General features: G+C 46.9%; 4 protein-coding genes across 4 annotated transcripts; 1 reads left to right on the top strand and 3 right to left on the bottom strand.

Moving 5' to 3' along the window:
* Positions 1-5,690: 5,690 nt before the first annotated feature.
* Positions 5,691-6,080, bottom strand: FPOAC1_013385 (uncharacterized protein; the record flags this gene model as incomplete). Its single annotated transcript, XM_044857726.1, has 1 exon — positions 5,691-6,080. One exon carries the CDS (start codon positions 6,078-6,080, stop codon positions 5,691-5,693), a length of 390 nt encoding a protein of 129 aa, XP_044701108.1.
* Positions 6,081-9,979: 3,899 nt separating this feature from the next.
* FPOAC1_013384 (uncharacterized protein) lies at positions 9,980-11,463 on the bottom strand (the record flags this gene model as incomplete). Its single annotated transcript, XM_044857725.1, has 4 exons — positions 9,980-10,144; positions 10,192-10,588; positions 10,635-10,912; positions 10,963-11,463. 4 exons carry the CDS (start codon positions 11,461-11,463, stop codon positions 9,980-9,982), a joined length of 1,341 nt encoding a protein of 446 aa, XP_044701107.1.
* Positions 11,464-12,606: 1,143 nt separating this feature from the next.
* On the top strand, positions 12,607-13,249 carry FPOAC1_013383 (uncharacterized protein; the record flags this gene model as incomplete). Its single annotated transcript, XM_044857724.1, has 2 exons — positions 12,607-12,886; positions 12,951-13,249. 2 exons carry the CDS (start codon positions 12,607-12,609, stop codon positions 13,247-13,249), a joined length of 579 nt encoding a protein of 192 aa, XP_044701106.1.
* Positions 13,250-20,083: 6,834 nt separating this feature from the next.
* On the bottom strand, positions 20,084-22,305 carry FPOAC1_013382 (uncharacterized protein; the record flags this gene model as incomplete). Its single annotated transcript, XM_044857723.1, has 2 exons — positions 20,084-20,671; positions 20,734-22,305. The coding sequence occupies 2 exons, from the start codon at positions 22,303-22,305 to the stop codon at positions 20,084-20,086; spliced, it is 2,160 nt and encodes a 719-aa protein (XP_044701105.1).
* Positions 22,306-23,012: the final 707 nt, after the last annotated feature.

Raw genomic sequence — 23,012 nt, 5'->3', positions numbered from 1 at the left:
TGTCCTTCCTAGCTATATATACGTGACTGACGGATCGGACTATCTATATACCATCCATCATGTTCAACCTCAACACTCCCACTCGATCCAAAGTCACATATATTCATAGCTTCAGTCCTGCCCTCCTTGATCTTCGTAATAAACTTCAACATAAAGTGAAAAACCCAAATGATTGTAAAACACCTTCATGGGTGAAAAAGTCTTGGGAAAACTCCATGTTGTCCAAGCAGTTATCTCGTCAGTCTGCTCCCACTGGTTCCAAACTCACATTCCTGGATCTATCACAACTCCTAGGGCTTGTCTAAATACTTTAAACTTTGGGACAGACAGTCCTTTTGTAAGTCCATCAGCCACTTGTTCATGTGTTGGGATATATGTGAATTTGACGTCTCCTGCTTCGGCAAGTTCTCTGCAGTAATGTTCTCTGATCGCTATGTGTTTCGTCCTTCCATGATGTTGTGGGTTCTTTGTGAGTGCAATGGATCCTTGGTTGTCTCCGAAAATGACAGTTGTTGTCATGTCTGATTGTTCCTCTGATTTGATAATCAGATCTTGTAGTAATTTTCTCAACCACATTGCTTCCTTTGCTGCATGGGTTTGAGCCATGAGTTCAGCTTCGCAAGTTGATAATGCAACTGTTGTCTGACGCTTTGAACACCAGCTAATAACCCCACTTCCAAGTTGGAATACATATCCCATAGTCGATCTCCTTGTGTCTGGGTCTGATCCCCAGTCTGCGTCGCAGTATCCAGACAGGTCTTCTAGTTGTCCTTCAAACATCAGGACATAGTCCTCTGTTCCTTTGAGGTAGCGTAGGACGCGTTTCACACCACTGATGTGTTCTTCTGTTGGATTCTTGAGGTAACGGCTGAGTAGTGAGACTGCATATGCAATGTCTGGTCTGGTCCCCAGCATTGCATACATTAATGAACCAATTGCTCTTGCATGCCAGGTCTTGTCTTCATCTGAAGCTATATAATCTTGTCCTGCCTCCTTGAACTTCGTGTCTGGGGACACAGGCGTCTTGACTGAATGACAGTCTTCCATTCCAAGGTCGTGAAGTACCTTTTTGATGTATGTCCTTTGGCTGAGGTACAGTCTTCTTCTTGCACGGTCTCTTTTGATTGTAATCCCAAGGTAGTGGTGACATGGTCCAAGGTCAGTCATTTGAAAACGGTCAGATAGTTGTTTCTTGACTGTCTCAATCTCATCCATGTCAGGACCAACAATTAGTAGGTCATCCACATACACAGCAATGTATGTCGATCCTTTGACAAATATTCCTACCTCGGCATGTACTGGTTGGAACCCCAACTTGGTTAAATAATCTGACAATGTCTGGTACCAGATTCTTGGAGACTGTTTAAGACCGTATAGTGCCTTATTCAGCTTGTATGCTCGTCCTGATGAGCAAAAATTTGTCGTCTGGACTTGGTGATTTGGCCACCAGTCCAAATCTTGACTTTTGTTGTGTCGCTGGCTGTGGGACAGTCAATTCGGGATGATGTTGTGTGGCTGCATGAAGAACATTATGCGTATCGACTCTGACATCGTCTTGTTCCCTCAACTGGAAAGGTGGGACAACTGTGATAGAGTCATGGATGATTTCTTCGTCTTGTGGCGTTGATCTATGACTCGATGATGTGTCATTGTCTGACATTGTGTGGGAAGTTGTCTCGTATTGTGTCCTGGTGGCTTGAGCAGAGTTTGAACTAGTTGAGCCTTGTTGTGACGATCTTGCCTGATGAGTCTTAGTCACATGGACGTCTTCGGATGACTCGGGAATGTTCAGTTTGTATCTGAGCTGAACATTCTGTCTGGTCTGGTTGTCTTCGTCTCTTTTTCGCTTCTTTGTGGATGTCTCGTCGAAGATCACATTGTTTGTGATAAAGACTTGGTCATTGTCTCCCAGTAGGATGTAGTTTCGTGATCCTTAATATCCCAATAGTCTGCATGGTCTTGTCTTTTCTTCCATCTTCTTCCTCTTTGCTGGAGGAATAAGCGCATATCCCTTGCTCCCAATTACACGAAGGTGTCGCAAGTCTGGCTTCTCGCCAGTCCAAGCCTCCCAAGGTGTAACATCCTTCCCGGCCACAGGGCTTAGATTTCTTATATAATTGCAGGTACGTAGGACAAATGGCCACCATTTCAATGGCAGTCCTGACGAGATCATCACAGGGTTGAGTTTTTCCAGGATAATCCTGTTTCCCACCTCTGCAAGTCCATTCTGTTGATGTTGGTCTGTGGCCGTGTATATGATTTCGATTCCCAGATTTTCACAACGTTGTTGGAGGGAATGAGAGACATTCTCTCCTCCTCTGTCTAGTCGTAAGAATCTGAGTCGTCTGGTGAACGTTTCTTCGGACTGGAGTAGCTTCACAAAGACTCCTTCAAACTCAGACTTCTCCTTCAATGGAAAAATCCATGACATCATGGTATAGTCGTCGATGAAGAGTGCCCAGTATCTATAGCCATCTACCCCTTTGGTTGGAAATGGACCAGCAATGTCTGCATGGAGACTCTCGAAAGGTCTTGTCCCTTTCTTGATGTTATGTGTGTGGGGAGCTTCCTTCATCTTGCCAAGACTGCAGCCGTCACACTTTGGTCCTGGTATCATTGGTTGAAGTCCCGTTGATTGTTCTTGTAGTTTCTTAATGTTTCTTTCCCCAAGATGTCCTAATCTGTCATGCCAGATTCTCAAATTTGGGTCCTGAATCTCAAATGAAGCCAACGCTGTCTTTATTTCTTGTTCCTTTTCGTCAATGATGTAAATGCCATTCTTCCTGGCTGCCGTCATAATAGTGTGTCCCTTTTGAGTAATAATAGCCTTCCCGTGTTGAAATGTAATAGATGCTCCTTCAGACTCAAGGGCAGACACAGACACCAGATTTACACATGCATCTGGAATAAGGAGTGATTGTCGCAGGACAACTACCCCGCTTGCTTGTGTGTTGATCTTGTATGTACCAATGCCCTTGGGCATTACTTTTGTGTCTGCGATGCCGTTGATAGGATTTCCATAATAAGGTTTGGGATGGCTGAACTTTGTGGGCTGACAGAAAGTATGTGAGGATGCGCCACTATCAAGGATATGGATCTTTTGTAGTGTTTGGGCAGTTTCGGACAGTCCAGCTGATAATGTCGTGTCGTTGAATGCCATGAATCCCATTCCTTGCTCAAAGATCTTGTCGGTGGCAACCATGGTTATGTGGCTTCTTTCAGGTTGATCTTGATCATCAGTCCTTTGGCGTTTATTCCTTTTTGTGTAGAATTCTCTCTTCAAGTGTGGATGTGTCTTCCAACAACCGTCTGCGTCGTGTCCTGTCCTGTTGCATGTGGTACAAGGTGGTTTCTCTTTTGAGTCAGTCCTGGATTTATCTCTCGTCCTTGTATTGTTTCTTGCCACCAAGGCAGTCTGCTGGCTCTCTCGTTGTTTCATGGCTTGTTCCTCTTGCTCAGTTTTTATAACTGTCTCGGTGAAGGACACAGGTTGTCTGATAATTACTCCATTTGAGTCTCTTTCTGGTAGAATGTTGTAATTTTGACAGAATGAGGTTAGGAAGACCGAGTAAGTTGGACCTAGTCCGGTAAGAAATTTGTTAATAAACTGTGGGTGTCCAATGGCGCAGCTTTCATCCAGTTCCAGTAGTGCTGTCCTAGCCTTTTGGAGTTCATTTGCGAAGTCCATGATGCTTATACAATTCTCAAGACAAAGGTCGTGGTATTTCTGGTCAAGTTGTTGAAAGTGCGCGCTCCCTTTTGGTCGAAAATGGTTCCACGCAGACGTAATAACATTGTCGACAGTTTCATTGTCTTTGACGCTTTTCTCGACCATTTTTCTGCAATTGTATCCCAGTCGATTCTTGATGGCTGCGACTGCTTTCTCTTGTCTGCTCTTCCATATCTCGTCTTGGGCGTTTAAGGTTTCCTGGTCCAAGTTTGTGGATCCATCCCTCAGGGATGGTTGAACCTTGTTGCGAGTCAGGAGGTCTCCGTACCCCGCCATGGCCAAATGGTCCTTGATTTCTCTCACCCACTCGATGGCGTACTCTGGTGACTCCAGCTTGTTGATTGAGGTGAGATGACTGAGTCCGTAATCCTTGGTAGACATCCTGTTGATTTTGTCGATGGATTGTCTGAGTTGGTCTTGTATTGATTTCTTCGTCAGAGGTGGACGAGGTGTACCTAGTATGTAGATGTGTCTGTTGACGTTGTCTCTTCGGATTCTGTGTCTGATTGAGGTGTCTTTACTGTTAGTCCAAACAGATCTGTTGAACTTGCAATAGACAAGGTGTCTTCAGACGTCGGTGAATCAGTTAAAATAGGTGACGGAGATGGAGGGAATTGTATATAAGTCCCGTCTGTGTCTGGGTTAAGAGGAGTGATTCGTTCTAATTCAGCTGTTAAGTATGGGAAATTGTCTTCGTGAAGATATCGAAAGAAGGTAGGTTTCTTCAGAGATTGACGTGGACGAAGATTGTATTTATGTCCCTTCATTTTAGTTCTGTCAGCTGACTAATATTCAGTTTTGTTATTTAATAGTAAGGATTTTCTTAGCCTAGAGTAATTTCTTAAGAAATTGTTAAATAAGGGAGTTTTCCAGTTAACTCCATAGTCGGTTATTTACCCGTTGGCTCATGTGGGCCCGAAGGGCCCAGGCGAGCCAACCTAGCTTGCTAGGTTGGGCACAAAATCGTGAGACACGCACAAATTCGTGAGACATCGGAAGGGCCCGCTTTTTGGTGCGATTTTCAGCTTTTTGGATATTCCGTGCATCACAAGGCGTCCAAAAATGTAAGTTGAAAGGCGAAATCGGTAGTTTGAAGCTGCTCGTGATGATAGATTGACTATTGAATATCTGAAGGCCGGGGAAGTGACTGTTTGAGCACCCAGGCTATGCTGCTTTGCAGGACAATTCCCCATACAAATTATAGTATATCTGCGTCTTCTGTGGCCCTGTAACTGGATTCTGCAACTATTATTTCCTCCCTGATGAGATCTCGAAGTGAATCGTGAAGTTGAGTGTGGCGTTGAAAGGGGCAGGGTGTAGAGAAACCGGGCCAAGGAGAGGACAACGGTGACTCGTGATTAGGAAGGCAGGGCGGCGATGAGGGCATCTCCACGTCGTTAAGGCATGACAAATCGAGAAGTGGGAGTATTTCTTCTTCTTCTTCTTCTTCTTCTTCTTCTTCTTCTTCTTCTTCTTTATCGCTTTCTTCGCTGGCGAGCGGATGCGTAAGTTGGAAAATAACACTATCGTCACTTCCGGGGAGGGCTGACCAATCTACCGCGTTGAGCGGCTTCCCTGCGAAATTGGCATTGCGAATAGATTCTCTAACTTCCTGCGGTAATTGTGTATCTATCATAAAGCCGTCAGTCTTCTCATTCAGTAACTCGGTCATTTTGGATCGCTGAGTATCCATAGAAAGGTAATCTTTATCCTTCCCGGTGTGTTGAAGCCATTTCTTGAACTGTAGCTTCTTTAGAACGCCGTTCACGATGACTTCCTTGTTATCCCGCCACTCTGATTTGAAGCGCTCGATTTCTCGGATCGCGATACTGCGTGCGGTACGGAGTTGAGATTTCCCCTCTTTGGCGCGAGTCTCTGCGATAAAGGATTCTTGTTGATCACGTATTTCTTGCAGACTCACGTTGTGAATATAATCCCCTATAGGCTTTGCTTTCTTCCCTCACTTTCTCTTATTGTATTGCTTCTCAATACGACTTCGCCGATCGTCAGCATATCTCTTAATCGTATCCTCTAGCAGCATAGCTTCGTTGACGATGTTGCGGATATTCTTGAGACCAGCGCGAGTGGGAGAACTGAGGATATCGTGATATCTCTCTCCAACGTGTTTGGCGGTATCAGAAGCGGCGGAAAATCTTCCTTCTGGAGGCAGAAGAGAGGCGTATGCAGGATCAACCGCTTGCTTCGATTTCAGCTGCTTCTGGAGAAGATATGAGACTGCAGGTTGGTCTGTAGGTGGAAAAATCCCTGATTTTTCGAAGCCTGAGATAATATGAGCACGAGTGAACCCTTCATTAAAGATTTCCTTTTTTTTGCCATAATCAGCATACATTTTGCAGAAGAAAAAGGATTACTAACTTACCATAAAGGCACCAGCAAAGTCACGGCGGTTAAATGAGAGATTTCCCTGCCGCAATGCCTGACGAAGCTTCTTCTGATGCGCATTCTTCATCCACTGAAATACTCCAACATCCATCGGCTGCAGCTTATGCGTTGAATGAGGAAGCAAAAAGGCAACGAGGATATCGAATTTAATGCAGTACTCACGGAAGGCAAAGGCGCCGTGACCGGTGAAGCCGTCGATAATAAGAAGCCGCCAGATCTTCTCTGCAGGTGTGCGTTCCTTCGGAGGCTCATCAAATGAAATGTGATGCTCGAGCGGTTTCCTAAGATGCTCATCACATCCAAAATACTCTTCAAATGATAGCTGACGATCCTGTACAGTAGCAGATTTCCCCCAAGAATGCCGGTTGAACTCCATCGCCCACTCGAGCGTGATATCGCCGTTCGAGAACGCCGACTCTGACTGTGCAAAGCGCATATTCGGATCACCGTCGATATACGCCCACTCCAAAGTAGGGAAAGACTTAAAGATAAGCCAGGGAGGAATCGTATCTCCTATAGCATTTCCGGTACCAATAACTGTGCAGGTTTCTCGGTCGGCAGGAGAAAGAACCTGGGCAGGCTCGCAGTATTCCTACTCTAACTCCCGCCTGGTCAGCATTCCAAATCTCAGAAGCGCCGATCTGCAGCTTCGTGATGAGTTCAGCAAGTCGTTTAAACCACTCCTTTACATCGTCAATGCCTGCAACTTCCCACGCTTCACGGGACTTATCTAACGACTTCATGTAACGGTTGCACCTAACCGTTAGGCCACAGGGCAAAAGATCGGGCTATAATCACTGTGCTAGCGATCATAGTGGTGCTTACAGCTGCCTATAGGGGCCAATCGTAACACTTCAGAATCGATTTATCTAGCTCAGGATGATCGTCACGGAAGCGGCGATACCACATTCTGCTCACAGGCTGCGCATCAGGGTTTCTGCGGAGGCGCAGCGTGTTGGCTGCATCTTCAACTTCGCCTTTGCAAGCAGGAAGTCCTGATCTTTCCATCCACATCACGAAAGCGACGATAGCTTCCTCTTCTTCATCTGTCAGGATTCTCGGGCGACCAGCGGTCTTGAAAGCGATATCGTTCAAATCAGAGGAATTTGCAGCTTCTAGCTTCTTCACGATCCGTTGAATAGTTGCACGAGAGGAGCCGTGATGCCGTGATGCCGTGCCTCGGCATTGCGAAGAGAAAGAGGCTGCTTGCTGACTTTGGAAGCATCGCGAGATAAGCCCTTTTGGTGCCGGGCACGAGAAAGAACAACCGCTTGCGCAGCTTTTAGATTTGCCTGTGACGGCATAATGAGGTTAGACACAATTTGTGCTCTTTTCACTGATTTCTGTCCTGACTTTAGGCGTTTTCACATACAAAAAGGCACAAAAAGGCGACACGGGCAGGTGCGGGGTCTGTCTCACGAATTTGTGCGTGTCTCACGATTTTGTGCGTGTCTCACGATTTTGTGCCCAACCTAGCTTGCTAGGTTGGCTCGCCTGGGCCCTTCGGGCCCACATGAGCCAACGGGTAGTATCTAATGGCCAAATCAAGTGTAGTAGGAGCCGTCGATACGATGGTCCAAGGATGGAGAGGGCTTATTTCACATAGGCGAACATATCGGCGTCGGGGACTTCACTCGCACACTGCACGATAAGGCTACTTAAGAAAATAGTGGACTTCATTTGTCCATACTGTACTTAGGTTGAACTAAAACGCATCGCGATGTATAGTCACCATATTACTTTCTTGCAGGCTGGCGGTCCATTCCATTTCCATCCACGCAGCCTCTTGTAGAATGGATGGGCGTCCATGTAGGCCCACCGTGGATGGAATGGATGGAAATGGACGCTAAGAGTGGGCCCGTGGAATGGATGGACGTGGAAATGGAAATGCGTGGACGCTATAAAGGGACAGTACACGTGATCCTCCCACCTGTTGCCTCCCGGGCCTCCGCAAAGCTCATTTCAGCTAACACATCAGTCCCTGGCACCTTTATATCCTCAAGGAGCTTCTCAGTGCTCTTAACATAGCCTCCGCAATGCCATGACCTCACCGTCTGTGTCATCCCGATCGTACTAGCGTCCAGCCTGGCACGATCGTCGCCATTCTACGCGGTACAGAATGCAGTTGCATGGAGATGCTCGAACGCGGCACCATGACGCGAAATGTCCACGACCCAATAGCTGTTATGTTCTGTTTAAAAATACCTTAATTTGTATGTGAAAATGCCTGGTATATAGGTACTTGAGATCTCTACCGACCATGGCCAAGTTGGTCTACCCTGAATTACAGGGTATTTTAGGGACTAGGCTAGGGAACCCCCTACCAGTCCATCCCCCTGCTTCCATTTCCACCTATCCATTCCACGGAACCCTGGCGTGGATGGATGGATTATGTAACGGCCAGCTCCATTGAATGGATGGAAATGGATGCACGGACCATCCATTTCCACGCCGTGGATACGTGGACGGTGGACGTGGAATGGATCGCCAGCCTGCTTTCTTGAAACTTCACACCCTGAACAAAGTGTTCTTATAGCACTGCTATCCCTACTTTTCTACATCAGCGCTATTGAAGACGAAGCAACTGTTGACCGAGTACAATGGTTCTAAAGAGGAAGTATGAAAGACGACGAAACAACACAAAACAACATTCTCGGTGAATATTTAGTGGGCAGTAGGACAGCGTCCGCTACGACGAATAAATCTAGAGTTAATTTTATAGACCCACTTTGAACCTCGAAGGGTTGATTTTCGCCAGTGTGTAGACTAGAACCCTTGAATAACCCTGATGTGTTCCTTTCGGTAAAGTCAAAATCTTTCATGCTGGCCAATGTTATGTCGCGCTTATAGCTAGGGATACAAAATTCGAGCACTCCGATAAGCTGTTCCATCAATCCCAACCTAGCACAGGGCAAACGCTGAGAACTTAATCAGTACTCCAAGTGCCCATATCCTGGGATCGCTGTGCGTCTAGGATTTAACTGATGTCAACAAGTTCATGAGTAATGTGGTAGCCAAGAGCAATCACACGTCTCCTTCTTACTAAAGAGGTGTGCTTATGCTCCACGTGCTAAGAGCACTCATACCCGTCATTGTTCATGAATCAGTTGTCGGGAAGGCATCCGTCTGTATAAGGCACTCCTCGCATAAGGGATTCTTCCGGCAATGATCTCAGGAAGCTCCTTCATTCAACAGAGGCAAATCGATTTTGTAATTCCGCTTACTTAGTGAAAGATCGGTACAGCTCTCTATAAATCGATCCCTGTCCCACATCGCACGCGACCGTTCGTCTTCTAGTGCTCGTTAATATCGTCCAGAGCATTGCATTTCCTCACTCTTGGCAGAAGATAGCAATGGGGCAATAGTCGGTAGATCGTAAGCTAGAATCCTATCGTGAAGCATTGGCACATGCTTATCAGCCTGGGTCGGCGCCAGCCTTAGCGATGTTGGCTGAGATGAATATTTGCAGACCCCAAAGGATGCATGGTGTTCATCATGTGGGTGCACAAGATCACATTGGCGATTGGGCATCCTGCAAAAGGTCAGTACTGGATGGCGATGAGTTTCGCGTCATACCCATACCGACGCACGCAGGGAGTGGCCGCAGTATCTCTTTAAGATTGCTGTTGTTCAACCATCAAGTCATAGACCAGTGTGCAGGATGGGTAGGGGCAAAGTAGATGAGACATCAGTTTGGAATGGTGTAAGGAACTCCTTCTCCAGCAGGCATCATATGCAGCTCTATGGAATAAGACTCCAGCTACTCTCAATCACACCAGGCGTCAGAAGCGTCGATGGTACTGCGGTAATACTCCAGCAACAATGAGACAATCTGATACAACCCGATCAGGTAGGTGCTGATACTGGAGTCGTAACTCTGAGGACATATGTCTTGTACCAAGGCCAGAAAACCTCCATAGCCCAGGTTCTCAATCTTTGGATACCAGCAATGACCTGAAATGTAGACAATAATCTTAATGTCGAGCCAAAAGTGCCGCCAGTCCAGAGAGTCTATAACGAATTAGGCACAAACCCAAAGGAATTGTCGGGTAACTTACCGTCTTGCCATTCTCATACGTCGAGGCTACAAAGACCCAATCGTGTCCATAGACCAGTATTGCCGGGATGAAGGGTAACGCTTGCAGGTTTGCGCCAGCCAGCTTATATAGATGTCGCCACTGAGCAGCGTGCCATACGCCCATCTGCAACTGCGCCTTGCGCGTAGACATGCCACCTGGTTTCGTTTCGATGCTGACTGATATAGGAAAACGTCGTAGTGGAGCGTATGACGTATGGTTAATAGAATTGTCCGTAAGTGCAGCTCGCCACGTATTGATTGCGTCTACCGTTTTGGGCTGACAGCTGTCCTTCTCAGGGTCGAAATGAAACACGTAGTCGACCTTTTTCCCCGACGACCCTTTTATTCGGTATGCAGGGAGGATGCTGGCGCTTGTACTATGGACAATTAGCTTTATCGCGGTAGTAAGACGGGATAATATACCATGGTCGGAATCCGTCTAGCTGGCTACCTCGTGTAGTGTTCCCATAGAAAGCTGCTTTGAGAAGTGGCGTGTGAACAAGATTATTCCATCCGGCCTCATCGTCTTCCATATCGTTGCAGTCCTTGGCGTCGCCGAGAAGCTGGATGATCGCATCGAGTTGGAGCTTGTGATGCAAGTGTATGAGGAATCGTTTCGGCTGCCCCAGCGACTTGTCAAACATTCTGGGTCTGAATAAGCCATGAGCTTTCGAAGACTTCTGCAGGTCGGTCAATTCTGTCTGTAATGAGTTAGTGCTTGGTCTAACACCTAGGAGGAACAGCTAGCAACCTCAAGATAATCCGGTATGACACGGTCCCCCATTCCAATCTCTTCCATATCGGTTGCAAGTTGCACCAAACTATCTGGAAGTCTTGAATCTAAGAAATCAAGCTGCTTTTCTTCCAGGCCATCGGGATTCAGCGAAAGCTTCGAGAAGGTTTTACTCGGCGACGATCGGTTCGACGTGTGGCTACTAGAATCGTCGGTTTCAGATACCGAATGCGTTCCTTCTTGTCTGGGCGTCTCTTCATTCGGGTCCTCGTCGACATGAGTATCAGGCGGTGCAGGTAACGATGGAACACTCTCGAGCCTCCGTTTCTTATTTTGTGGCGTAGAAGGATGCATCCAGCCTGCGTTGTGGTGCGAAGGCGGTGGCGAGGGAGGTCCTGTGTCGCAAGGTCGCTTTTTACAGGGAGGCTTGACGTGCGTTGGGTATGAGATATCTGTGGGTAATTTTTTGAGCCAGGATATGATGTATGTGTTGAAGTCGTCTGTCGCGACTGTGGCCATTGGATGGATGGTGGTGGCGGTGATGGTGGTGGTCGTAGTCGTAGTTATGGTTTGGGTGTTTCGGTGGTGGTCGGGGATGGTTCAGTTGAGAGATGTGAATTGAATTTCAATTGAGAAATGTCAACCGATATTCAACTGAATGATGTAAAATGAAAATCAAGTGGGGTTGTTGTGCCCATGGTTGTCGCGACAACTCTCAATGTGACGTCGGGCGGATGATTTTCCGAGCAGCCAAGTTAAGCTAAGCAGAATCCGTCGATCGTCGAGGAATGAATTGAGTCAGTCAGGTCACCCTATAGTCATAGGTCGTAGTTCTCTGATATAATATTTTACTGACTGACTATATATACCATATCAATGGGATTCTTTTCGATACTTTCAAGAAAGATTAAATAATGCACTACTTATGGCTATAATCTGCCGCCATGAGCCATGCCCCTTTGCTGTTGTTCCTGATCCTGCCCGAGTCTCTCACTACGCTACGACCTTCCTCTTCATTGTCATAAAGCAATTTACTACATACTGCGGCGTCCAAAAACGCGGTCTCCTACGAGGTTGGTACTGGCTCTCGTCGAAGAAACTCGGCGCGTTTCGTGTTCTGGTTTATGGACCCAAATAAAAATGCGCCGGTTTTCCCGAGAAGTCTGGGGGTAGGAATATGGGGATTTTGATTGGTCTAGAAGCAAAGATGCATCGCACTTCTGTCTGCATTCTTGAGTAGGAAATTGGTGATTTTACCGACCAGGTCAGATCAACGGTGATGGATTCGATATTACAAGATTGAAAGGACACCTCTGTACCAACCCCCAGACTTAGCATGAGAAAACTCCCGCAGAGGGTCTTGTTTGGCCAATAGAAAGGTTTTACTTGATCACGTAAGAATGCGCTCTCACACAATATTATGGGGCAAGCAGCTTGTTACGCAAATACAATTGGGTCCCGGAGCATCTCACAACGCGACACCACAAATTTACTGTGTTAGCCACAAACAATCGTCTCTACATCCCTTCATTATCTATCCTTTTTCTTCTTCTCCTTCTTATTCATTGTCTTTTCACTGTGCAACTCGTTCTTTGCCTCCAAAAACCTCGCTTTGTCCCGATTCTGGTCATGGGCGGAACCCGACCGCATCAAAACGCGACAATGAGCAATCGTAAGCGATCGCGGTCCGTGCAGGAGAAGACGCACGCAGGTTGTCCTTTCACAATCACTTTCGCGCCGGGCCCATCGCGCGCAGATGAGGGACGTCGTAACAGCAAAAAGCGGAAACACAACGACCAAGATGTCGATAAAATGTTTCAAATTGAAAACTCCCCCTTCTCTCCTACAGGCAGCTTCGAAGCTCACGACAGTCTGGACGTGTACTACACAGTCGAACCTGCAAAGAGATGGCAAAATATGACGCGCTACAACAGTTTCGTTCGTAAGTATTCGATGAACTGCGGCATTTTCTAAAGTATGACGCGCTTATGCGTAATTCTTTGCAGTTAATAGCATCAAATACTACAGAGACGGCTTCGTCTATGTCGCCAACGAGTCAACTGTCAACCATCAAAAGGCCACAAATGATAGCGAAAGTGGCTACAAAAAGTCCAATGGTGAGTGGGTCGCGCGCATCCTCGAGATCCGTGCTTCCAGTGGGCATAATGTTTATGCACGCGTTTACTGGATGTACTGGCCCGAGGAACTGCCCTCTGGCACCATCTACCACACAATGACAGTTCGGGGCCGCCAGCCATATCATGGCACTAACGAGCTGATCGCTTCCAACCATAGTACGTTCTAGAATGCTTAGGAATATTCTCCCGCGGCACACTAACCAACAGACTTGCGTATTGTGATATGCTAAAGTGATATCACACTGTGCTAAAGTGCTAAAGTGATATATATCACCGTGAATATATATCACACTTTTTTTCAGCTAAATGTGATATCACGATAGCTAAAATGCTATCGGCCGTGTGGCATGCTTATCCGATAAGATTAGATAATCTTATCTACTTTTGTTGGATCTACTCTAATTAGCTTTTGCAACACCCCTATTGGCTTGTGTCATCGTGCACAGACCATCGAGGCGCACAACGCGACATTTCCAGGTTGAGGATACACGAGACATGTGAGACTCCAAGGTCGAAATGGTCTTCTGACCGTGAGAACATTGGCACGGATAGAAAGCTCCTGACGGGAGATATCTAAACGGGCCAGTTTTATTTGCATTACTTCCAATCTACGGAAAATCAGCATGTTTTGAAGTTCATCGTGGAAGTTTTTACAAGTCGGGCTTACCCTATATCTCAGTGCTTGAAAGATACCAGAGTGCTCACGTATTCCCCCACACTTGCGCAAGTACCCTCTAAACAATATTAGTCGCATTTCATGGTCACAAAGATTCGCTTTTCAACCTCCCCCACGCTGGACCTAGTCCTTATGGGAATTGGGAAATGGTCTCATTCAATAAATTACCGTTGAAATTTAGAAAGCAGTCGTTTATGGGCTGCGGGGAAATATGATTGCTGCAGTTGCACGATACCTATCCTGACGTGTAAGTCTCGGCGGTATAGATGTATACACTAACACATCTTAGCACATCCACATAGCCTGGGCATTCAAGACAGCAAATCAAGCTCGATCGCGTCAGGGGTCGGTTGACGCGTTCAAGAAATGAGAGTTTCAGCGAACCGCGCCACTCGTTCGTAAGATATCCATCCCTGGTATTGGAGAAGTAGCATGGATGATAAGTGTTGCATAGGCAGCCACAGGAAACGGTGTCACACGATTACGCGTGAATCATCAGAACAGTGTTACAGGTCTGTAGCAGGGTCAGCAGGTCTAGTATCATACCTCGCCTCTTTACCTATAAGAAGGAGGAGAGCAAGAACAACCATGATGATAAAGAGACAGAAGACAATCATTCCGATCATCATTGGATTATGAGTTACCGGTACCTAGTAAGAGCGCGCTGTCCGGCAGTCTGCTGCCTCGACTTTCAATATTGAATTATGAGTTCATCTTCAAAAGTTATCACTGATACCCTTACTCGATCACAGACTAGAGCATCACCCGATGATCTGCCCTTCGAATCATCTAGCTTCGACGTCATTTTCCGCACCACTCATCCAGAGAAGGCCAAACTAGGGCCATCTGGCAAACGAAAGACGTCTGGTCGTGTTATGTATGAATGCCTTCATTGTCCCCCAGATAGTCCATGGTCAAATGGAAAGCGTGGCAATGCTATTTACCACGCGAAAAGGAAGCATGCCTCTATTCTTCAGACGGAGGCCAGTACCGTAGACGAGCACGGCACAGATATTATTACCCGGCCGTCAAAGCAGCCTCGGATGGACAATTTTTTTCAGAGTCGGCCATCAGATGCCACTTTACGCCGCGTCTTTAACCGACAGCAATATATAGAATCGATTGTCGGTCTGCCCACACGCCGTCGTTTACCATTCTCCGCGGTGAAATGGGATGAGATGCAGGATATCATATTGGCATGCAATCCGGCTATTGAGGATCTTCTCCTCACGTCCCGCGACGCGGCGATGCGTCATATTACCACTACTTTCGACTTATACCGATCCCAATTGAAAGCAAAGCTTCAGGCGTCCGTATCGAAGATCCATCTCTCGACCGATCTCTGGACATCGCCTCATCGGCATGGCATTTTAGCAGTATGCGCTAGATGGGTTGATAATGGCTATCGACTTCAAAAGGCCCTGCTAGCTATGCCTGAATGTCGATACAGCCACAATGGCGGGCGCCAAGCAACTCTAATGGCGGAAGCAATCGAAGAATACGGTATTGCGAAGCAAATCGGCTATCATACCGGCGATAATGCTACTTCAAACGATACCTGTTTAAAACATCTCTCACAAATGCTACAGGATAAATATGGTGTATGCTATTTAGAACGCTGATTAATAGGTAGTTGGTTAACTGAGTCTAGGTATCTTTCCATCCCAGCCAGCGTCGAATCCGATGCATCGCCCATATCATAAATCTCTCCCTTCAAGCCTTTCTCCTTGCGTCCTCGAAAGAAGCTTTACGCGCAGCACTTGCCGCTGCTAGCGACGTGACCGGCGCCGAGATGTACGAACAATTCTACTTCACACTATATTATATATCCGCCAACGAGCCAGCATCGCGGTCTGAAGGTTCGGGACAGCAAGAACAGTCTTTCAGTAAGATATGGAAGGGAAAGGCTAAAAGGGCCGCTCGGAAACCCCCCGATTTCAAGGATGACAACTTCAGAGGCTGGCAAACCATCCCGGCGATGCGTAAACTACATAACATTGCGGTCTGGCTTCGAAATTCATCTATCCACAGTGATCTATGGGAGGATCGAGTAGGCTTGCGGCTTGGGATCGATAACGACACCCGATGGAACTCTTGGTATAAGCTGATCGATAATCTTATCAGAAGGTAATCACAGATCAAGCAATTCTTGCTTGATTACGATAAGGAGATCAACGATAATATCCTCAACTCATCAGATTGGGATTACCTTGAAAAAACACATAGATTTCTCCACCCATTCGCGTCGGCAACTTTATGGGCTGAGGGTAAGAATTCTACATTGTCGCAAACATTGACAATTATGGATGGTTTATTACGCCACTATGAAAAGAACAAGGTTTGCTGTCTCTTGATAGACTCTAAACCCTAACTTGGCTAATTATCCAATCTAGGAACATTACTCGAAGCTAGAGACGCTTGATCGCCGTATCCTTCATTCAATTGAGATGGGCTGGTTCATTCTCGACAAGTATTATACGATGACCGAAGATGCGCCTGTTTACGCTGCCGCCCTCCTTCTTGATCCTTCAAAGCGAATCAGGTACATTGAGCGCCACTGGCCAGAGTCATGGCACGAAAACGCCATTGCTGGTGCCCGTACAATTTGGGAAGAAGAGTACAAAACTCAGCCTGAGACTGGACCTGCAGAGTCGGTTGATGAGGTATGTGCTTCGCAAAAGCGGCAGCCGAACGAGTGGGACGCTTTACTTGAAGAGTTGGAAGTCACCGAGGATCTGGGTGATTGTATGGACGATCTTGAAGACTTTATCAAGGCAACACCCATCAAAATAAGTGGATCACCACTTCAATGGTGGTGTCATAAGGATCAGCGGAAGACTTATCCTCAGCTAAGTCGAATGGCTATTGATATCCTCTCAATCGCGCCTGAATCAGCTGATCCGGAATCTGCTTTCTCTGGTGGTCGACGTACTCTCTCCTGGGATAGAGAACGAATGAGTTGCGAGAATCTTGAGAAGGTTGAATGTATAGGTAACTGGCTGCGTGAAGGCCATATCCAGAAGGCTGTTTATGGTGGTATGGGTGTAATTACTGATACGGGTTTTGATAGTGGCGGCGATGAAGACTCCGATGTTAATTTTGATTGATTTGCGGATGTCTGACAGCATAGGTGGTAAAGTACGATAGTGATACCAATTGTTCTAAAGTGCTATAGTGATATCAATCGTGCTAGAGTGCCATAGTGATATCAATCGTGCTAGAGTGCCATAGTGATATCAATCGTGCTAAAGTGCTAGGGTGATATTCTAGCACACTTTTTGCGAATATGTGAATATGAATATGAATATCACTTTAGCACTTTATATCACAATACGCAAGTCTGCTAACCAACTACTTCAGTGGATATCATCAACGCCGTCAGTGTAACAGCACCCGCAATCGTCAACCAATGGATTGAGTCAGATGACGAAGAAATTGCAGCCGCGCTTTATTGGCGTCAAGCATACGACTGCCGCAAACCACAACTTTCGGTATATTGTGCGACGGGTCCCCTCACCTAGGTACTATTCACAGGCGATTCATCATAAATCGGCCACCAAAATGGAGATTTTCGCTTAAACTTTTAGGCTGGATCGTCTGAGGTTCGATCGAGTAGCTAATTGGTTAAAAATAACCCCAACCCCACACTTGGGGTTAGCTAGCGTCAGCTTGGGGTTACGTGACGCGACTGTAACATTTACATTCTACGACAACTGTAACATTTACGACCCCCAGGTTTAACTGTCCGTGGCTGATCTGTAATCCATCTACACTGCATTTTTAACCCTATCTTAGCATCCAGGCAGAAATGCCAGCGATTCTAATTGCAAACACATAGTTAAGAAAAAGGGCACTAATGAAAGTATATAGCGATTCCATTTAACATAAACGGAATCACTGCACCCCAAAGCTTCAGTCGATAAAATGCATTTCAAGTGGATGCATTAATTCATTATACTGAGGGAAGCTTATGTCTGGCTTGCCGGCCTAGGAACTATTAAGAGGCGATTGAACAGTAATCGGCCACCAAAATGGATAATTTCGCTCAAAATTTGGACTTGAACCGAGTGGATTGGGGCCCGGCTGTTTATTGGCTGAAATTAACCCCAACCCCACACTTGGGGTTAGCGCGAAGCAGAGGTCCAGATCTGCCTTGCGGGGTCCGTCGGAATGAGGACATTGATAAAATTGCCAACAGACTCCTAGGCTTTTTCGGAAATGCAGGTGTTTGATGTACTTCGAAGATATTGGGGACAGATAGAGCAGTGGTAAGCCGGGGAGGTCTACCTATATAGTGTGAGATTCCTTTGGGTCTAATCTCGACGGACTGCCAAAATATTGGTAGACAAACGCTCCGGATTCTTTTCGAGACTTCAGTTGCTAATTTAAGATCTCTGATCGAGGTGACCTGAGCTCTGTATCAGTGAGGCCTTACTAGATAACCTTCTGTCCCACTTGTTCCGGTGACAATGCACTAACAAAAGGAGATAAATTGGGGGAGTACCCAACATTTTCCATAATGATTCGTAGAATCTCGTTTGGCAGCTGCGAGATTATGTCTGACATCTTCTCTTTGGTTCAGATAAGGCTCCTCGCGTCTTTTGGCAGCTTAAGAAACGAACAGGAATCAGGCTCTGTGTTGGGCCAGTTTTCAAAGCCAGAATGCGCTGTGTCGATCTAGGGTGGCCGGCGGCGTCGGCATTTATCCATGGCGAGCAATTATGATAGATCTCTGATATTTAGGAAGCGAGTGCCTAATACATAATGAAGATATGTGGGAGGTTGGAGCATAAAAGAAGATGTATAATGAGATTTGAAGATCCGCTATGTAAGTAGGGACAGGGCTAGAATGGCCGTAAACGTCTCTGTCAAATCTCGATGCTGGTCAAAAAATGACAATCAAAATGCGTCCAAAATCGACGACAGTAGAAGATGCGGATAAATAAGGCGTAAGGGTAGGCCAAAGCGTGAGGAATCTGCTGATATGCATCAATGCCATTTTAATGCTCGTTTGCGTATTGCATCCTACTTTCTTTAGCATATTTCACAGTCAAATTCCATCCCAGGCTATCCGTTGCGTATGTAGGGATCAATGATGGTTAGGTTGTCGGTTTTCGGTTGTGTTTGGAAAGACTCAGCCAACAGGATTGTTAAGGGGGAACTAGTAGGATTTGGTAAGGTCAGGCAGGGGCAGAATTATAGACGTTTTAATGATTCTCTGCTTACTACCACTCAAGTACTGCCTCTCACGACTTGTTCCATACTTCCAAGCCCAAAGGGTAGGTGTCTGTCTGTGCGCCCTTCCATCTTGTTAACGTGTAGCAGTTTATGGCTAGGTTCTCGTCGATCCCTATATACAGCCAGTTCCGTTACCTATGTTGTGGTTATCACACCTACTCTCAGGTTTAGATGTCCATGCGCTGCCTACTCCTCCTCTAGTGTATGTACACCTGCTAAGCTTCTAACATCTATCTGGGGTAGTATCCGAGGGGTACTAACTGGCTACCCTGTTTGCTTTCCTTCCTGCTTCTCCGCGAATCCTTTCTTTATATCAAGTTTTGCCACTTAATGTACATGCAGCCTATTATGAAGCGCTATTCATATCAAACTCGCGACATTCCATCAGAAACGCCTTTGAAAAGAAGTCGGCATATTCACCATAAAACATCCACAAGCGCCTCGAATCCAGTCTTCAAGCTTCGAAATTGATCGACCAATCGATTCGATTTTAATTTCGATCCATCAACTTGACGAACTGTCAGATATTAAGGTGAAAGTCCTACGATTTGCTGAAGACTTCAGACTTTAATCCCGAAGTTGAGGGTGAACCCTCCAATATTCAACAGGTTGGCTTTGATGATGATGAGAACTGATTGGGTTTGGTGGATGAAGGAATAGTCATAATTGAGATATGAACGTTAGTTCAAGTTACTCAAAACTTATTAATGACGTCGAGACTTTAGTGACAGTCTGTTGACCGGAGATGGTGATCTTTATTATTTTGCTTGCAGCCTGAAGTTAGAACTGGTGGCTTGTATCTTCTTTCATAACTAGGTATTGTCTGGAGTCAGTTCGTCGTGAACCATCTCTTAAATACATGACGACCCTAACATAATCTCAGCGTAACAGCACTCAATCCCTTATCCGTTTCATGCAGTTCTTTCAGCCTATGGGCGATGACACCAAGTCCATGTCATCTCGGTAGGTTTCTTTCAATACGATGCTTGTCCGAATAAGCTAAAGATATCTCCTCCACACCGTCACGCTTAGTAAAGCTGATATCCCTATATTACAACTCCAACCACCACTCACAACAATGAAACCCCTATGAAAATGCAAACTGCATAACTTCTTCTCCCAAAGCCTCCTCAACCATAGCCAGTCTAGCTTGCCAGCCGGGTTCCATAAAACGAGACATAAGCATCAATCGTTTCGCCGCCGTATCAATCCCCATCTTCTCTTTCATGACCTCGGCCTTCTCGGCTTCAAGCTGCCCAATCCTCTTGGTAGCCAACGCAATCTTGCTATCGGTTTTGAAAAGTCCAGAAGCACTCTTGTCAAGTTGGATTTTGACTGTGGTATATACCTCTTCATGTTCGCGAACCATCCGTCTTCGTTTATCCAGGAACGTGCGAAGTTCGTTATCTTCAGGATATTTGTTGTAGAGATCTTCCAGGTCCCTGAGCAACTTGTTCTCGGTGGCCATTGATTTCTCGACATCCTTGAGCGCGTCTTGGGCTTTTTCCTGTTCCTTTGCTTGCTCGTTCTTTGTAGGTCTGAGGCTGCGCTCAAATGCGGTGAGTCGGCAGTGTTCGTCATTGATGGATGTTAAAAGTTCTTCGAAGCTCTTGATATGAGGAAATAAGGCATCCGAAGCAGCCTTCAAGCTTGCTCTGAATTCGTCTCCGGTGGGCTGAAGGGATGTTAGTTTATGATGACCACATCGGATTGACTGGATTTGCAAATGTTACTTACAAGAAGAGCGTTCCAATCCAATGATCCAGTCACCTGTGAACTTGGACATTGAATGTCAGCAGTCTTTTGTCTTTTGGTTAAAGGGGCTGTGAGTGATTCTGAACTGCTCGCCGCTGTGCGGTTGATGAAGTTGTTGGTGGATGTAAATGTGTTTACTGGCGATGACGGAGCAGGGCGCTTGTTAGCCCTAGCAGGGGCGATGGGACGAGGTGTCGATGGTTGACTGCCTCCTAGGTGGGAGTGTAGAGATGCTTGAGGAGTCGTATTGATAGACGCCGATGGTCGGTGGTTCGGTTGCTGCTGAAAGCTCTGGGAGGCCTGAGAAGTAGTGCCGGTACAACGAGACAGTGCTGGCTGCGAGCTGGCTTGTGCGCGAGGAGTCGAGGGGCTTTGAGAACTCGTTCCGGACATGGATGGCTGGCTACTTGATTGCTGGTCAGGCTGTCGCGCGCTCTGGGGGGTGGGTAGAGATGCTGATGATTGTGCGCGAAGCTGTACAGAGTTCTGAGCCGCGGTTGCTGATCCCTGGCTGCCTTGTTGTTGCGGAGGACGCGTAGTGCCCTGTGGAGTTGTTGCAGGAAAAGACACGGGAGTCTGAGGATTGCCCAGAACAGATGACGCTGTTTGCTTGAGCGGTTGCACACCAGATCGTTGAGCATCCTGGGCGTTCTGAGAAGCAGAGGTGAGAGGCGCCGTCGTTTGGGAGCTTGGTGGTTCGCGTGGCTGCGTCGAGCTTTGAAGAGCCCGTGGAGTTGTAGCAGCAGAAGACGCCGACGCTTGTTCATCTGGTCCCTCTGGACGGCGAATGGAGCTCTGGGAGGTATCATGAGCCAAGCGAGATGGTGGTTGAAAGCCACGCCGAGGGCAAGCGCTTGACTCGGCTGCGTTGGAGCCGGAGCTGGAGCCGGAGCTGGAGGCGACAGGACTGCCCCTGGATTGTCCATTGATTATAGCAGGCCCAGACCTAGGATTGGCCGCTATGGTGTCCTCCATAGGCTCATCATCCTGAATATCACCGATGTCTCTGCTTCGCGACCAAAGATTTCGTTTATGAGGGGCGCTCTCTTCGTCTTCGACAGTCAAGTCGGGATCTTCTCCAGTCTCTTCTTCATTTTTGTCTCCGTATTTGCTGAGATCTTCTCGAGAGTCTAGAGCGATAATCTCATCAACCGGTTCAGAGTTTGCCTTGGTTCTGTCACTCTCCGCAGTCCGATCCTCATCATCCGCACGTCCATTCCATCGCCGTGTTTGTTTAGTATCAATACCCATCCCACGTAGCCACTTCCGCACCTTTGCTATATCTAGCTCACGAAGTCGCGGGCGATCTGAGCGCGGATGGCTAGTGGCGAAAACCTTCAATCTATGGCGCACCTGGTCGAGCTCCACGTTCTCAGCAGCCACTACCAGAGACACCAACGTAGAAAGGCTCTCGATAAGTCGAACACCCCAAGTCTCAGGTACAAAACCTCTGCAGAACTCAGTTGGCCACATGCCACATGCTTGATGAATGCGCTGCGCTGCGTGTAACGATCGCTGGGTTGGATAATCTGGTGATGATGAGGCGCGGTTCATTGAATTGAATTCATTCCGCCCGGGAGGATACGCCTCATAGGGCCAAGAGGCGCGGTTCATTGAATTGAATTCATTCCGCCCGGGAGGATACGCCTCATAGGGCCAAGAGGCGCGGTTCAGTGACGGCCTACCGCGTTTGCGCGCAGATGGAAGCTTAGGAGTCATGATTAAGTAATAAAACATGAAATTTTACACTTCCTCGCTGTGCATCCTCCCGGGCGGAATAAGTTCATTCCATTCTAACCCGACATAGCCGCTCAAATGACTACAACCTTGACAACCGATGCTATTTTAAACAATTTAGCGTAGCCACAGGCCCTCTAAGATCCATTCTCCCAGGCATAAGAAACACTACTACTACTGCAAATCGATCAGTCCGCTGCCAAGCTGACCTTCAACCCCAGACAAGACTTAGCATCAAGGGGAACACGGAACCTGCCTTCTAAAAAGAGTGAGTGGATTGACGTGGACGCTAGTCATGGGGATGAGTACCCTGATATATTTCGTTAATATTTGCTATACCTCTGCGCAAACATTAACAGATCTACCCATGCAAAACATCGGACGCGTTATAATGCCTGAACCCAAATGTCTCCTCTTTTACTCGATTCATACGGTCGGTGAACCGAGATGGCAGACTTACCTCTTGACCCGGAACTACCGACCAACAACGAGGGGCATACCGGCGTTCTCTGAATCAAGACCCC

Source organism: Fusarium poae (assembly GCF_019609905.1).
Source record: "Fusarium poae strain DAOMC 252244 chromosome Unknown contig_2, whole genome shotgun sequence".
Taxonomy (NCBI): Eukaryota; Fungi; Ascomycota; class Sordariomycetes; order Hypocreales; family Nectriaceae; genus Fusarium; species Fusarium poae.
Note: the sequence above shows the minus strand (reverse complement) of the source record. Positions and strands in the feature narration are given on the sequence as shown.